The sequence below is a fragment of the Aythya ferina genome (assembly GCF_964211825.1).
Source record: "Aythya ferina genome assembly, chromosome: 16".
Taxonomy (NCBI): domain Eukaryota; kingdom Metazoa; phylum Chordata; class Aves; order Anseriformes; family Anatidae; genus Aythya; species Aythya ferina.
Genome location: NC_140315.1, coordinates 2,874,214 through 2,891,136, shown reverse-complemented (window position 1 = coordinate 2,891,136; position 16,923 = coordinate 2,874,214). Strand labels below are relative to the sequence as shown.

The 16,923-nt window shown below is 37.1% G+C and overlaps 1 protein-coding gene across 6 annotated transcripts in view; it reads right to left on the bottom strand.

Moving 5' to 3' along the window:
* Window positions 1-16,923, bottom strand: part of DIDO1 (death inducer-obliterator 1) — a gene marked incomplete at its 5' end in the record, with an annotated part of 57,561 nt that overhangs the window by 25,262 nt on the left and 15,376 nt on the right. For 4 of the 6 annotated variants that reach the window (XM_084538542.1, XM_084538543.1, XM_084538544.1 and 1 more), the window contains 7 exons: window positions 6,470-6,692; window positions 7,388-7,600; window positions 9,906-10,224; window positions 10,532-11,438; window positions 11,733-11,843; window positions 14,278-14,479; window positions 15,971-16,158. In XM_084538542.1, the coding sequence (XP_084394668.1) occupies window positions 6,470-6,692; window positions 7,388-7,600; window positions 9,906-10,224; window positions 10,532-11,438; window positions 11,733-11,843; window positions 14,278-14,479; window positions 15,971-16,138 (2,143 nt within the window). The remainder of the gene's footprint in view (window positions 1-6,469; window positions 6,693-7,387; window positions 7,601-9,905; window positions 10,225-10,531; window positions 11,439-11,732; window positions 11,844-14,277; window positions 14,480-15,970; window positions 16,159-16,923) is intronic. The other 2 variants (XM_084538545.1, XM_084538546.1) reach the window with 1 other exon arrangement.

The following is a 16,923-nucleotide window of genomic DNA, read 5'->3' as shown; positions in this document are numbered from 1 at the left end:
CTGAATTCTATTTTTGCCAGGCTTGTAATTTCTCTCAGAGATAGCTTAGCGTTAGTTCTAAGTCACTGAAAAGCGTTGAACTACTCTTAAACACGTTTCAGTGTTAGTTCTCACTGTTAAATGTCTCTGAAACAGTGTGGAGAAGTCTATCCGTTTCCACTTTCAGTACCAGATCAAACTTTATTACCCAACACTAATGTTTAAGAGGTGTGCCTCCTGCCCTGCTGTTTTTTTTTTTCCAAAAGCTTCTATCAGTTCTAATCTCCACAATGCGCAGTTCATAATTAAACTGATTCTGTACGCCAAGCCTCTATAAGCAGGCATACAAAGAAAGAAAGTCTGCCTTAAAAATTAATCAATTTGGGAAACTTTCGAGACAAGGGTCTCTTCTGTAGTCGTGATTTGTTGGCATTTGAGCCAACACTGTAGCTATGCTCACGCAAATCTGTAGTTTAGCCATGCAAAGCTTTGTTTTAATCTATATGAAATGACATTGATTCATCTTATCCACATTAGATGACTACAACTTCAACTATGCCACTCCTCAGGGAAAGAGAGGCACCGTCCGCTGTAAAGTAAGAAGAGGGCTCCGTATTTTCAAGAACCATTTACGGATTGGTAACATCACTCCTTGCAGGGATAGGCCATCTTCACGTTCCACGTTCGGTACAGATCAAACACAATGAACCACCAGCACCAAGATCAGCAGCAAAACTTGACTCCAAAGTGCAAGAGATCGCCTCAAAAAAAGCCTTTTATTTGGGGACTAGCATGGGAAGACCTTTTTCACTGGCTATGCCGTGAATTAAGTTCAAAGAGCTAAAGTAGTATTAGTAAAAGAAAGCAAAACAGCGGTAGAGGGTGGTGAGGTTTTTTTTTAATCAAACTTTCATCACTTTCAGTTTTAGTGACAAGAGGTAGACCACCCTAATAGTCATAGTGCATCTGTAAGTTGTACCACGTTTCTTCCCCATCCCCAACCCTTCTTTTCTGTAACAGTTCCTCACTCTGAAACCAAGTATCCATGATGGCAAGCCTGCTGGCTTTCTGTCCTCCAAGCACCACAGGGGTGCCAGATGCTTGAAAGGCACAACAGGAAACATGCCAGCAGCAGGGACCAGCCTTCCTAACTTAGGATACATGGCAAAAATCTTCATGTGGCACACAGCCACAGGACAGACGTAACATACCTGGTAGAGCTGAGAAGGGGAGCTCCAGTAGTTCACAGGCAGGAGTTGACAATCGCTCCCCAGGGATGCCACTGCTCCTTTTTATAGGCTGAGTCCCAGGGGACGCTGGCTTCAGCAGCCGCTACTGGTCTGCCTCACTCCGTAGGCAGGGTTCAGATCAGCCGCTCTGCCAGCACAGCCCCAGTTCGGTACTGGAGCAGTGGTATGACAGCTACTGCTGTTCTGTGATCTTGTCAAAGCCAACTCCAACATGAGTTTCTCAGTTCTGGCAAATTCATCTCAAATATTCTGATCATTATTTGGTCCCTCAGCAGCCTTTCTAAAAATCTCCCCTAGTTATAAAGGGTTAAGCCTAGACCACATACACAGCAGCCTGGTGTACCAGAAAATCGCTACTAACATAAAATTAAGAGTCCTTTTTTATTCCCTTGGTACTGTTCAATAATTAATGCTTCTTAGAATGGGTCTACATCATAGAATAGATACAGCATTAAGTAAAGATACCTTGGCTTTCAAAGTGTTATTTCAAGTACTAGAAATCATTTAGTTGTAGTAATTTGGAACTTAGCATGCGCTAAGTTATCCTACAGGGAAGTGTTCCCACTGAAATAGAAGCATCAAGCTTAACAACCGTCAGTCCTTGCAATCAAACTGGCTCATGACGTAAGAACAGCTCCTCAGTTCAAGTAAAATACTTTTGTAATAGTTCAGCTGAACCAATACAAGTTTAACCACTCGCACTCGCTAAACTGAGGAGTCACAACTTAAGCCAGTACAAACTTGTCTGAAGGTAAGCATTAAACTGGCACCAGTCTGTGTGCAGAAATGGCCTTACTTTTTTCTTTCCACAGTGGTATTTACAGCTTTCTACCGCCTGAGCCATAGTTCCTCTGGTCTTGAGTATACTACATTTTCCCCCTGTACTCTTTTTAGTCACATACATTCTTTCTTTCCAGTCTTGGTACTGTATTATAAAAATCACAGAAGGAAAAATACATGAATTACGTATGCTATAATCCTATCATTTTTGTATGCACATCACATTTTCTGATTATGGGCTCCTAGTATGAGTGCACTGCCATGCTTAAGTCTTCGTATTTTGTTGAAGGTATACACGAACAAAGCAGTCCGAGTGCCCTTTGAATGTGGGATCATTAATTATACAAGAAAACATCATTCAGATTATCAAAAGGTCTTAGACACAGAAAAAGCTGAACTGCACAAGAAATGAAGAAAATTGAAGGGGTAGCAAAACCCAAGACTGTATCACCAGAGGTAGGGCTCTCCAAACCGCACCTCCTCACTTCCAGCAGGTGGCAGCATTAAGCTGTCTCTCCCTAATTCACTGCTGTAAAACGGGGAGCACTGCAAATACTGTACTTTTATCTTCTTAATGGAACGCTTCCCCTTAAAGTCCCACTCATTAACAATGTTATCAAATACTAGTTCGAAACCAGACAATAGATGGCTATGAGCCCATACTGTTTAGCTGTTTACTTAAACAGAAGTTTGTGGCAACAAAAAGCTTTTTACTCAACCAGTTCTACCACAAGAACAGTAAGAAAAAAAATACACATCAGATGTGTTTACCTAATAAAACCTGTTTACTCCCCTGTGCACTTAACTAGTTTTACCAATAAACACAGGTAGTTAAGATTTGCTTTAACACCTGACTTAATAGTCAGCTGATTATTTAAGTCTAACAGGATAAGCCTGCTAAATTTCAAACAGATTTCAAGCACAAACATGAATGCTTGGTGCTTATGACTGGCTAGTTTAAAAACTGTGATACTGCAAGCTCCTATCATCTTCCTCTCCTTCTAGATTCATTTTCTATCTTAAACTGGTGATGTATTTGCTGCTGCCTTCTATTTGACAGTTGAAAACTGAAAAACATAGGAAGTCTCTTCTCCAAGTGTTTTTCTATCAACCAGAAAACCTGAACTCAACTGCTTCAAACACACACAAACCTTTCCATCAACAAGCGGTCCAACCACTTATTTTTACAAGGGAAAAGGTGAATGTTTGAAGCATTCCCTTACCCACATGAAGAGCTTTCATTTGAAAGTTTTTTGAATTGCTACTGGAAGTTTTTCCTGCAGAAGTTTAATGCAGAATTTAGAAGCATTGCACACAACTTTTTTTCTTTAAACCAATGCCTTGTGTGTGCATCCCACTCTTTGTATATAGCAGCCGAGAAACTTACTATTCTTCAATGGCATTTCCCAATCTGCCAGCACTGTGCTCTGCTTTGCAAAATCACTCAATAGCTTGCCAAAGCCTTTTCTTCTGGTTAATTGTAATTACAGCAGAAAGAAAGAGTTTTCCAACTCCTTCAGAATGTTTTTTTAGTATTATAAAAAAAAGCTATCGGAAATTGAGATGCATTCCCACCACATTTGAAACGTGAGATGCAATTCCCTCTCTAACAATCTTTTGCAAAATAAACACTAAGAGTGGTCTGTAAGACTTGACTGCACAATTTAAATATTAAGTATTCTGCCTTCTTTTAAAAATTGAGAGAAAAAAACAATTCACGTTTCCTGGAGATGTTGGGAAGGATTTGGATCCAGATGTCTTTCAAGTATTTCTTTGGTGAAGACACTGCAATCAGCCTTTGACACAGAAATGTGTTGCTATTAACTGCACAGTACTTGCACCTCTTTTTTTGAATGCAAAACAGAGCGGGTGAGAAAAAAAGGGGGCTTGGTGGTCAGGTGTGTATTTAAATATACTTGCTATATGCCCTCGCCACCAAGAACAATTTTAGAAATGAGGTGACTTTCTTCCTTCTCCAATTTAGAACTACTGTCATATATAAGAACAACATTGTATCTGACAAGTACACAGTAGATGTATAAAATAAATGCATGCCTGAAACATGATATACTGACTAATGGAAAAAGTATTCCAGAGTAATTTGGCAAATCATGTTAAGTTCACTTAACAAGGGCCTGAGGTCACATAAATAAGGATTTGCAGAGCATGGCTTTAAGTTCTGGGAACAGAGTCCATATTTAGAAATACTGTGTATGGAAGAATCCCACCCTTAGCCTCCTCTAAGTGAGCTTCAGTCCACTGAGTGAGCTTAGACACCAAAGATGTCTGAACTAGACAGCTTAAGTATCTTATATCATCAATGCTCAGAAGTAAGCAATTCTGAGCAGGGAGGCGCTGTTACAAGATTACTATCTAAAATAAATTGTTTCACCCACTGAAGGCGTTTCTCTTTTACCACTACCTTGGAGTTGTGGCTTTTAGATACTTGGTGAGATGACTCCCCCAGTTTCCATAATGCTGTAACTTCTATGTCTTGAACAGCAAATAAAAATTTGTTAAATATATCTTATAGAATACTCTTAAAGAAGATGCAATAGCAGCTTCTCAAGAAGATTATTATAGACCACACCTGTCCAATCGATAAGGCAGGAAAACCTTTTTACCCGAATACATACATAATTTACTTGGTAATTTAGTAGTGTGGTACAGAGTCCCCACATATCAGTGCAGCTTACCTTAATAACAGCAATCTGAAGTCCTTCCTTGCATTTGGTATGAGATCTTCATCACACGAACTAGGTTGTTTTCTATTAATTACTGAAGTCTAGCATAGACACAGATTTTTGCACTAATTTAAAAATTTAGTTAAGGTTTTCCAATTTTCTATTAAAATTGCTTAGATCTGTGCAACTTCCATGTTGTAAAATTTAAGAACCCTTTAAAAATTAAAAACCCCACCGATGTCTTTGCCTCAAATCCTGTACTCCTGTCTCCAAGGAAAATAAGCTATAGCAATAAGAGCATTTTAAGTGATACAGTTACACTGACATCTGTAATTATATATAGAAAGCGTGATAAAAATTTCACATGCAAAATAAGCCCTTGTAGTTTCGTTTAGATCTCTCCCCCCCACTAGTTCGATGCATTTAAAACGCTACAGTTTCCAATGATAAAGCTACAGTTTTTTTAGAAAAAAAGTTTTAAATGCAAAGTTATAAAAATGTGTTTTAAGAGTTCATTATAGAAAGAGGCATAGGGCCTAAGTAGCCAATAAAACAAAACAATGCAGGGAATTTATAACCCTTTAAACTTTTCATTTGGGTAAATAAATTAAAACAGGTCTAGTGTAAGTATGGTATATGCTAGAGTAGTAAATTGAACAATATAAACACTGAGGGATCACCACCTACCTTAAAAACACACCTAGAAAATCTAATCTTAATGATAAGTATAATCTATGAATTTATCAGTTACTAGTGTTTAGTAACTGTTTATTTCTAGAAGTAAAATTGGCTCAAGTGTGGCTAAGAAAGCTGGGCGATCTGAAATTCTGAACTCATTCATCTTTGAGTGAGAAAATACTAGGTCATGTGTTTTGTAAACGTGAAATGTAAGATTTCATTTGACGTTTCATCACCGTGTCACAAAATACTTAGCTGGAGTCAATCAAAACACGTCATTATCAGAAAGACTTGTTCAGGATACAAAGCAGTATTTACTTACCTTTGTGTGTGTTACAAGGATGCTATTCAAAACCTGCAAAAATATGCAAGGCAATATTTCTGCCTAATACCCACTTAAGATGTGTTCTTGCGTGTGTGGATAATGTGTGAAGTATGATCATATAAATAGAAAGGAAAAAAAAAAAAGTACTGCCTCCCCCCAAACTTAAAATTAAAGAATGGTCCTCAAATTATTTCATGTAAGGAAGAAAAGCAGCAGGAAGAGCTGGAGCATACTTGACAGTTAAAAGCTGTTTGCAGAAGTGTAAAGTATTGTTGGACACCACGTCGAAGATTTCATTCTCGGCACTAGCAATGAAAATGCAAGACCTGAGAGAAAGGTGCCAAATCTAAATCACAAAAATACAGTTCAAATTAGTACACTCAATTGCTGATTCAAGGTGCACACTGTGCAACCTTTTTTTAAACTTCACACGAATGTAACAATACTTACCTTTTCCACATCATACACAGTTATTGTCTTTATGGGAAAAATTTAAAGCTTAATCATGAAGTTTGCATCCACAAATCAGCTGGGTAGACTGACAGGCTCTTAACCATACAACTGTCATATGATACAAATGAAACTTCAACACGTGTTTCCCATTTACGTGCATCTGTGTGTGTGAATCTTTGAAGGTGGAGAAAAGACGTTTTGTACCATATTTAGCAAAAATAAAAATATCCTAAACTCCCTAGTCTTGCAGAGCCAAGAATGGATGGGTATTCAAAGAAAATGTAAATGATTATTCAGGAATATCCCTATGCGATACATACATTTGAACAACAGTGAAGATGAAATGGCAGCAGTCTTTTCAGGCTTTACAGCATTGTAATTATGATCGCTTGCCCAGGAAGGTGTGGTGTTTTCTACTGCTGGCTCTTTAGCATAAGGTTGAGTGTTTGCCTCAGTCTTGGTAGATGTCAAAACCTTCTTCACAGTCATCTCTCTTTTCTCGGGATATGGTCTCTTCTGGTTTGGAAGAGGTTTAGTACCTGTCTGTAGTGATTAGAAGAATCTTAATTACTAATGCTCACATGTGTTTTTGCAAACAGTTACATATAGGTAAACAAATTTATTTTATAGTAAACTCCACTTGAAATTAAGCATTTTCACATTCTAGCTTTTAAAGCAAAACGTAACACATTGTACCTTCAGGAGCAGAGAAAGGTTAAAAAATTAAAACCTCAAAACAACTGTTTTCTCTCAATTTTTGTTTGAAAAACTACCAGTCATTCTGTAGTTGTTTCAAAAGGGAAAAGAGGCTCTAATTTCATCTTTTTGCTTTCCAAAACACAGATATAATACAGTAACGTGTTGGCTTATGATTCACAGCGTTTCCAAATTACTGCCCCAAACCTAGTAATTTGGAATTAAATAAAAAAGGAAAAATAATTCTTAAAGTAAAATATTGTACTGCTTATATTTTATTAACTTTTTTTTTTTTTAAACATGCTATCATCTAGAAGGTCCTTTCAAGAAATCACCTCTAGCTAGGTTCTACTATTAAAATTTCAACGAAGTGACAGGAGAACATTTTGTCAGAACAATGCTCTTTCCATAAGAGGCAAGAGAACTAGTAAGAAAGCTCTTCAATGCAGGACTTTGCAATTTTGTCTGTCTCAAATAGGAGAGCACAGAAATAAGCCACTGTACTTCAGTACAACTGTTTCAGATAATGAACATAAGCTTACCTGCAGCTGAGATTTTGGCATGCTGGGTTTTTCAGATTTCGATTTGACCTTCTCTTTAGGTTTTGTTTTTGAATCTTTGCCTGCACTTAGAAACTTCATGGTGGCTGCAGCGTGTTTGAGAATGCAGTCATTGCTGCAGTACACAGAATCAGGCTGAGCCACATTAAAACAGCCAGGACCAATGCACTTTGATGCACCAGGAGTTTCAATCACCTACAGATTGAAGCAGAGCAAGTTCAAACTTCAAAAAGGAAGTGATAGAAAAATACCTTTCAAACAAGAAGAACTTACATATCATACGTGCAGACCACAGCTATTACTATCAGCGACCTGCACAATTGCAGCTTGTTCTTGAGACACCATAAACAACCCACACAAATGCAAGGATTTCACTCTGGCAACAGTGTTTTCAGACCGAGTTGTATTTTCAAGTGACTGTTCTCACAACAGCAAACTAATGGAGGTTGATTTTCAGATCCCATAAGCACACAGAAGCTTTTTGCTGATCCTCAACACTGTGTGAAAAACCTCAATTACACAGAGCTGGTTTTCTCAAGAGCAAGGTTTCTAAAACACATTTTGCTTCTATACCACCAGCAGGCACACATGCAGAGGGAAGCCCTCCACCAGGCACACATGCAGAGGGAAGCACTCTGCCTGGGCTGTACAGGTAATTCTTGCTCAAGAGGCTTACTAATGTTAATATTACCAGCCTGCAGCTGACAAACACAACCATTCTCCTACATAATTTTGCCATTGCCTAATACTTTTTTACACATTGAGAAATTCAGAGTCTGTATTTTCCTCTGCTTCACCATTACTCCCAATTTATCTTGAAATGTTATATACTAAGCAGTGAGTTCGTCTTCAATTTTAAGATTCAAATCATAACACATTCCTTAAGAGCCAGAGTACATGAGCTCTAAGTCTAGAAATACTTAAGAACTCTTTAAGTTCCAACACACCACCTTCTATGTATTATGCCTTCAGCATCACTTGTTCTATCTTCTAGATTACTCAAAAATGTTATACAACTATGTTACACAATTGACCTAATACTCAAAACTGCTGGAGCTCTAGGCAGTCTCTCCCCTATCCACAAACTGCAATTTGTCATTATCAAAATGCGTATTTCAGCAATATTTTCAGAAAAAGCTAATTTTTATATAGGTTATTTTTTCTTCAGAAGTCAGTAAGACAGTGTTAATTTCGGTGATCTGAAAAAAGTTTGGGATTTTTCACACGAAACTGAAGATCATGCTTTAGAATACGTTTGCATCATGTATACACTTAATTGTGAGGCTTAAGAAAGAAGTATGAGTTCTTGTGCCCTAGGAAGCACCCAAACTTCAGGTAACTCAGCCATCACTCCTAATTTACTCAGGAGTAACAGAACTTATTAAAAACTTTTTGGAGAATGTGTTTCCCCCACATTTATCCTAAAATAGTAAATATTTATACATTAAGCTCACACTGTTCTGATCTATACATTAAGCTTATTGTGCTGATATCAGCAGTTCTGATTTTTAAACTGTTTTTTTTCCCCCCATAAACTTATTGTAGATGTTTGTACAACAGGAAGATTTCTCCAAAGATAATCCAGATACAACCTAACTTTAGATTTAGTCTGGATATGATGTCAAAATTCAAAGATTAAGCATCAAAGAACAAATTAATACAGAAAAAATATGAATAGCTATAGCATTCTGACAACAAATATATTAAGTGTTCCTCTCAATATACCTTGAAGAGCAAAGAAAAACGTCATTACTACAGTAGCTTCAGCAATACAAAGATGATGACTGCAGCACAAAGTTTTTAAATTTGTGTGTGTTGAGTTGAAGAAGCTTCTTTGCCTGTATTTTGAACTGGGCATGGAACTTACTATTACAAAATTTATGCTTATTTTATATTTTGTGCCAGAATTTGCAATCATTTGAAATACACATTTTATTACTCTTCCAAAAGGCAGTATAAAACAATTCCCTACATACTAACAACTTGAAGCAGCATCAGGACTGAAAATATCAGAACTTCAAAGACTAATTGGAATTACAAAGGTTGGTATTAGCACAGTTGGTATTAACTCTAAGAGATGCTTGGCGATGTTAAGTAAAAACTTTCACTCTCGTTGGAAGATATCCAAAAGTATTTGAGATTTTAAAGATTGAATAAGCCAGTCCAAAATTCTGCTTTTTTCCATAAAAAAAGACCACCACATAATTTGATTTCTAAAAATATTCTTAAAAAATCAGAATACCATACAGAACGTAGTATGGCATTTCCTTACACCTACACAAAACTTTTAAATCGCCTACTTCAAAACACTCTTAATTTTAATTAGTTCCCACAGTGATAATCTATGGATGAATTTATACTGAACAGTAATATTTAGAGGGTTGTTCAGCTTTATATTTAGCTTTATAAAGAAAAATCAGATTTACTGCTATACAAGTTAAGCCACTGCCTCAAAGTACTCTGAGGAATATGAACAACAATGAACAATTACAATACTTACAGGTTGAAATATCTTGAGTTTTTTCTTCCCACTTGGATTTGAAGCTTTTTCAATCCTACCCTTGATCCCTTGGTCCTCAACAGACTTTTGTTCAACTGTTCCGATGCTTGTGAATTCTGTACCATCCACATTTATTTGACTTCCTTTATCTTCCTGCGGCTCTGTTTCTGAAATAGGCTCATCCTGCACCTGGAGAATGGTGCAGTTTGGACAGATGTAGTCCTCACCATTCCTCTCCAACAGCCGCCCTCGAGCCTCGGAGATACCCACACAGTCACCGTGAAACCATTCCTCACATCTATCGCAGCAAATCATAAACCTGAAAAGAACCAGGGAACAGTGAAACATAAGGAACTAATATGCCAATTAAAGTTTGACAAGTATTTTAACACAGATCTTTGCCATGCTAAGGTATCAGTATACTGTTTTGCTTCATTGTTCATTTGTTTTCATTAGTTGACCCCCTCCTAAATATTTCTCATAAACCACCCCCCAAATCTTCCAATGAACCCAAAAGCTCATTTTCATAAACCCAAAAAGCAAGCTATGGAATTTGGGTTATTTTCTCCAATCACAGAAGAACTCCAGCTACTCGCATTGCACTTTAAGTTGAAAATCTTGCCTACCTGTTGTTATGAGGCTGACGACAGATACAATACAGTGCATTGGGGTCATAAATCTCAGATTCTGGTTTTCCTTTGGGCAATTCTTCAAGTCCTTCGTCCGTAACCCCTTTTACTCCAACAGTAGGCTTTATCTCCTTCTCAACCTGAAGATCTTCAGTGTTTTCCTCAGACACAGTAACTTGACTTGCAACCTCAGTGCCATCTATAATCTCAGGCTCCTGTTTGACGGGTAATTCAGCTTTAACTTGATTTTCAGGCTGGACATCACCTGTTTCTGTAGGATCTTGCTCAGAAGGTCTTTTTCTCAGGCGGGTCTGTATATCGTTCAGTGTCAGTTGAGCAGGCTTTTGTTCAACACGTTTGTTTCTTAGTCGATTCTGCAGTTCCTTTAGTGTTAACCCATCACTGTCACTATCAGAAGTATCTTCTTCCTCTTCCTCCTCTTCCTCCTCCTCCTCTTCATCTTTTGTGCGTCTGCTTTTAGAGCCTTTCTGATCCTTACTACTCCTAGTGACACTCCTCCGAGTCACAGGTTTCATATCAGAAGCACTCTCAACGCTATCTTCTGAAGCAGTTTCAGCATCTGTGGCTGGACAGGATGCGGGTTCACTTGAATCTTCCAAAGCAATAGGAGCATTCCTCCTTCCCCTGCGTCTTACTGTTGTAAGAAATTCTTCTACTCTTTCTGTTCGCTTGGGTTGTCGCCCACTACGCCTGAGGTTTAAGCCTTGTTGCTGCTGCTGCGGCTGTTGTTCACTGGAGTCCATATCAATATCTCCTGCACCTTCTCTCTTGGCAATTGTAGTTCTTCGAAAACCCCAGGTTTTCCTGAACTCTTTGCTTGTAGGTTTGATAGTTTTTTGTTCCTCCTCATTGCTTTGCTCACCTTTTTCATCCAAAGCTGATGCTAAAAACAAGGTAATAGTTATTGAATTTGTGGTGAGAGATGTTTTTCCTACACTTTTTATCCAACATAGTATTATTTTATTTGTGGTAATAAATACAAACACCTCCACCTAATTTTATCTGAAAACGGATAAAATACTTTGTTGTGCATATATATTGCAGCAGTGGCAAGTAAGCACATCACTGAATGCTGTGCCAAAATAATCCAACTGCCACAAACTTGTTATTTAAAAACATATAGTACAGGATGGACAAATAAGCATATTTTTCTGTTGAATTTAAGATGAAATCTTACCAGGGGAACTGTTTTCCATGTTATCAGTATTAGATTCAGATTCCAATGACGCTGGCTGTAAACTTACAGCTTGTTCCATAGTACAGACACCACTCTCCCCACCCTGAAATGCTGAAGACAAACAATATACAAAGCTTAGATTCAAAAAGATTCATAGCCTAAGTAATTAAGTATTCTGACAAACTCATTAGTTTATTGTAAAGAGCAAGCAAAATATCTAACTTTCATTTCAAGCCACTAAAGTCACTGAATACTAACAAAAGTTCACTGAAATCCTTCAAAAAACAAAACTTTAAATATACGGGTTTGGACACTATACTGTCATGTTTTACTAAAGAGCCATTAGCATTTCTGGTATTTCTTTTTCTTTGAACAGTAAGAGCCAAGCAATTTATTTTGATAATCTTAAATCGTCAATAAAATCAACTTTGTCAAGTTTAATGTGTGCACAGCATGTATGCTTTAACCCTAAACACATACTTTATTCAGTTGCTTTCATAATAGCTAAAAAAATATTTTTATATAGATTTGAACAAAAAAGTTACTGCAGAAGTATGCTATCGTACCTCTTACAAGATCAGAAAACAGATGCATCTGCACACTATTTTGTGGACAAATATTCAAATTCTCAAAAACTCCTTCATAGTACGAACCTGTTCTCTGGGGTTTGTCTGGGAAAAAAACTTGTAGCAATTCCACTCCACAGGGGAGCACAGGAACTACATATGCACCAGTGCCAGAAGAACAAGACCATGCAGCAGAGCAAGGAGTTATCAAGACAGTGCAGACATGTTTCCTTTTTTTTTTAAAGATGAGGTTGGTACTTGGTACCAATAACATTTTCTGCTAGAAAGGTGAGCTGATTGCTTACAGTAGGATAAAACACACAGTAGAAACAGCCAGCTTACAGAATTTCTAAGCTATCGCTGTTTAGAATCCAAAACTGATTATTCTTTGACTAAGTGTCAAAACAGGAGAAAAAAAAAGAACCGTCCCTATTGAAATAACTGTTTTACTAGGTCTGTATCTTACTTATTAAAGAGTTTAGCTGCTGTTTTGTTAAATTGTTTCAGAAACTCTGGTGGGCATTCAGGATAAAAGCAATATACTTTCCCCTCATTTCTCCTCTAACAAGGTTTACTGGCTAGAAAAAATGATAGAAAATAGAACAAAATAAAGATCTTCTCAAGCATTTCTCTGGGGAAAAAAATAATTGAATGAAACCTGATAAACACTGCTCCATGATACTGTTATTTACAAAAAGGTTTTCAGCCTGTGTGTCATTCTACCAGAATGACACCCCCAAAAAATATCAAAGAACCTTCAACTATGACAGATGGAGCCACAGGAAGAGAAAAAGCCTGTGCTGACAACCAGGACCCGTTTTCCTCAGAAGTCTCCCCCAGCATACTAGGAGACTGTCTTATCTGACAAGACTTAAGCAAATGACTGAAATAAATACAGAATCTTAGGCTGCACTTCAAGTACTCAGTAATCATCTGGTTCAAGCAGGTATTAAAGTCAGTATTACACCACAGGGCAATGTTTTAAATGAATTGCATGCCATGTAAATATGCTCTCCTAGAATTCAAAAACTATGTTTTGCTGTCACTACAATCACATTGCTCACGTAAGACTATAATATGCAGCAGTAAGTGCACGACAATTAAGTAGATAAACAAACAGTACTTTCAAAAACAATTACAAAAAACCTAACTCTTCCCCACACATGTTTTTGGAGTGGTTATATGCGTCTTCCTGGCACAAAAATTATACAGGTTAGCCAAATGGAGATGTTAACATAATTCCTAAATAACAGCGGTTGCTGAAAGAATCAAAGCTATATATATTACAGCTACACCTTTCAGAGGCATTTTTTAGCATGCTTTTCAATCTGCTTCCAAATATTGCAGTATACCCTAGTGATAAATGCCTCCTTGTTTCACATATTGCATCAGCTGCATCACTGTTCTGCTGTATCACACATGATCCCTCTACAATGTAATTCCGATTTTCTATCATTACATTTAGTGTTAAAACAAGTATAACTATCAACGCTAAGCAAACAATTAAGCTAGAGAATTGTAAAAAACACTGATATTTAAAAAACGTAACTTAAATTGCAACTTCAAGTCATTTTAGTGACATACTATACATATAGCTGTAAAGACAGCAGATTCCAGAACATCATTTGGATTCCAGATCAAATTAGAACATTTCAGTTAGGATCAAAAATTACTATAGTACTACAGGCTTAAAATTAAAGAGCTGACATTGTTTCAATCCAATAGGAAATTCCATTAAATTCTCCAAAAAAAACATTAACTGTATTTGTTTTGTTTTTAAGGGCAACACAAAAATTATATTCACATAAGAAAAAGGCTGCAATGGAAGAGCAGAATATTAAATATTTAAAGTCTACATCTTTGTTTACCTTGAAGATGAAGAAATGCTAAAAGCTACAGGCAGAGGTAATCCAATTTGAGATTTAAATTCCACATAAAATATAAAAAATAAGTGTCTTCAGTGCCTTCTATATCTTTACCTGACACAGCATTAGAGGTTTGAACGGTTTCTCCCTTTTGAGACGAATGAAAAGGAGAGCCAGAGGAGGGCAGCAAAGGATCAGAGTCATTCAGCATTATCCTTCCAGCACATGCTGAATTTCCTGATTCAGAAGTGCCAGACTGAGTCTTTGAGCTGTCAGCAGGACCAAATAATGAAAATAGTCCTTTTCCTGCTGACACCTGGAAAAAAAGGAGACAAAATAAGACACCATTGTATTTATGAGCTTATCTTACCACTGTATACTTAAGCTTGGAATTGTTTTGTATCCATTACGTTATAAACCAACTTCTGTTATTTTGCCCTTTTGACAGTTTTCTATTTTCAGCAAGACACTGAACCAGGAATGAAAAGTGAAAGTAAAAAAAAAAAAAAAAAAAAACACCTCCACCACTTACCAACAGTTTAGACCTTTCAAACAAATTCAAAATGCAAGTGTCATCTCATCAATTCACTGTGAATCCATTAAGACTTTTGTAACAGTAACAAACTGTATTCAGCAAATCTACTCCATTTCCAGTATTTAAAAGCATTCTTAATTAAATTTAGTAAGCATGTACAATGAAAATGCAGAAATGCTTTTAAACTACACTGGCATACCCAGGCTTACAGTAGGGAAGGCCTACCAGTCTGTACTAAATTTCATCACAGAAGACATACACAGCTTTGAGGACTTAAATCCAAGTGGCTACTCACTGGTTTTATATGGTGGGATAATAAAAAAAACACGGCTGAGTATCTGAAGTAAGGAATATTCCGTCACTGTCCCTTTCACTAAAAAGGGCTTGCAATACAGAACATTTCAAAAGCTTTATTTCAAGAACAGATGATGACATTAGTATCTGAAACCTCCCCCCGTCCGAAGAAGAAAAAAAAAAAAAAAATCAACCTTTGGGAAACATTTCAGAATCAAGGCACTTATTTAAAGTACCTGAACAAGACAAACTATTTGGACCGGGGGTCCCAATTCACATGTGAAATAGCAAACAAACATGAATCCTGACTGCTTGCTTCTGAGCACAAGGCTGAAAATCAGCAGGAAAACCCCCAAAAGTCTGCCCCATTAGCACAACACTGGAAAAAGAATTTGGGAGATTAATGGGATAAGAAAAGTCACTTTTGAATTGGTAAATTAGGTGGAGACAAAAGAACAGTAATAATGGACAGACTGTGTGTGCAATTAAAGATGCATGGAAACTGCAGTACTAGGTGTAGGAAGTCCCTGAAACATTTATCAATGTTTTGAAGCATTAAAAACAGATTTTGGTAATAATCTGCTGTTTAGAAACACTTCTTACTTTCTAAACAATGATAATCTCTAGGTATTCTCTATTGCCACATCACTGTCCCAAATACAGGGAGCAGGGAAAAGACCAACCCCACACTAGGTGTGATCTGTCATCAGTGGATCACTTATTTGATAAACAGTAAATCTCAATTTGCATGACTGTGGGAATGGAAATTTTGAAAAAAAATGACTATATAGATAAGTCTACATCAGCATTTCCCACCTCTGCACTTTCTCTGGAGAGGATTATACAGATTATATACATTCTTCACCTGTGCCAACCATTCCCACTCAAGGAGAAAAAGGAGGAAAAAAATATACAAAAAAGAGAGCAGAATAACCTAATCTTACAGACCCTAGTACTGTATCTCATGTCATTGAATACCTGCTCTAATATGCATTTTGCTCCATTGTCTGAATCAGTGATTACATCCAAGGAGTCAGTCACTGATGGCTGAAGACAGTCTGAGTTAAAAGTGCCTTCTTCCACGCTGCTGCTCTGTAATAACCTTTCAATCTCCCTGTTCAGAATCTCCAACTCATCACACATCATGCAATTTTTAAGTGATATTCCTGAAGGAAGAGGGAAAGTCAGCTAATCACTCCTTGTTCAACACTTGTATTAAACTGAAAACAAACTGTGCTTCTTAAACATGCAGGAAGTGCATCCTGTTTGAATAACGTATCCAGTAACATACTACAGGAAGAATTGTCTAAAGAAAGGATGGATTTTGTAGTGCACAATGAAGCACTGGGGCATGCACAGCTACGTGTGCAACACGCTCTTTACAGTTAGGTCTGAGCCACAGAGCTGGTATTACTACAGCATTCCAGAAGTCAAATCAGCATCCTTTCTTCTCTGGAGCTATTCTGGCTCCTTGAACTCAATACATTTTTCAGTCTGATAGTCATACCCCACCCAGTGGCAAGGCTGCACAGTACACAGTTTTAATTTAGCATATTATTTTTAACATAACTGAAAACTTAAAATTCTATTCAAGAATGTGTTTTTGGGGGGAGGGCGGGGCATGGGGGACAAAGTGGGGATATTATCTTATTACCTTTATTATCTATTATTACCTCTATTATCTAGAGGAAAAAATTCTAATAGAGCTACATTTTCAAAATAATTTCAAATTTTGTAGGTATAAAATTCATTACACTTAACACACCAAAAATGCAGAAGACCCGTATTTGCTATAAAATGCTTGTTTTCCTTTATTATTTAGTATCCCCATTTGGTCCAGATTATACTTATTTACTTATTACTTATTATTTAGCTCCTGCAGAATTGCATCTTAAAAATGGGCTAAACACGCCTTTAAAAAGGCTGAAAAA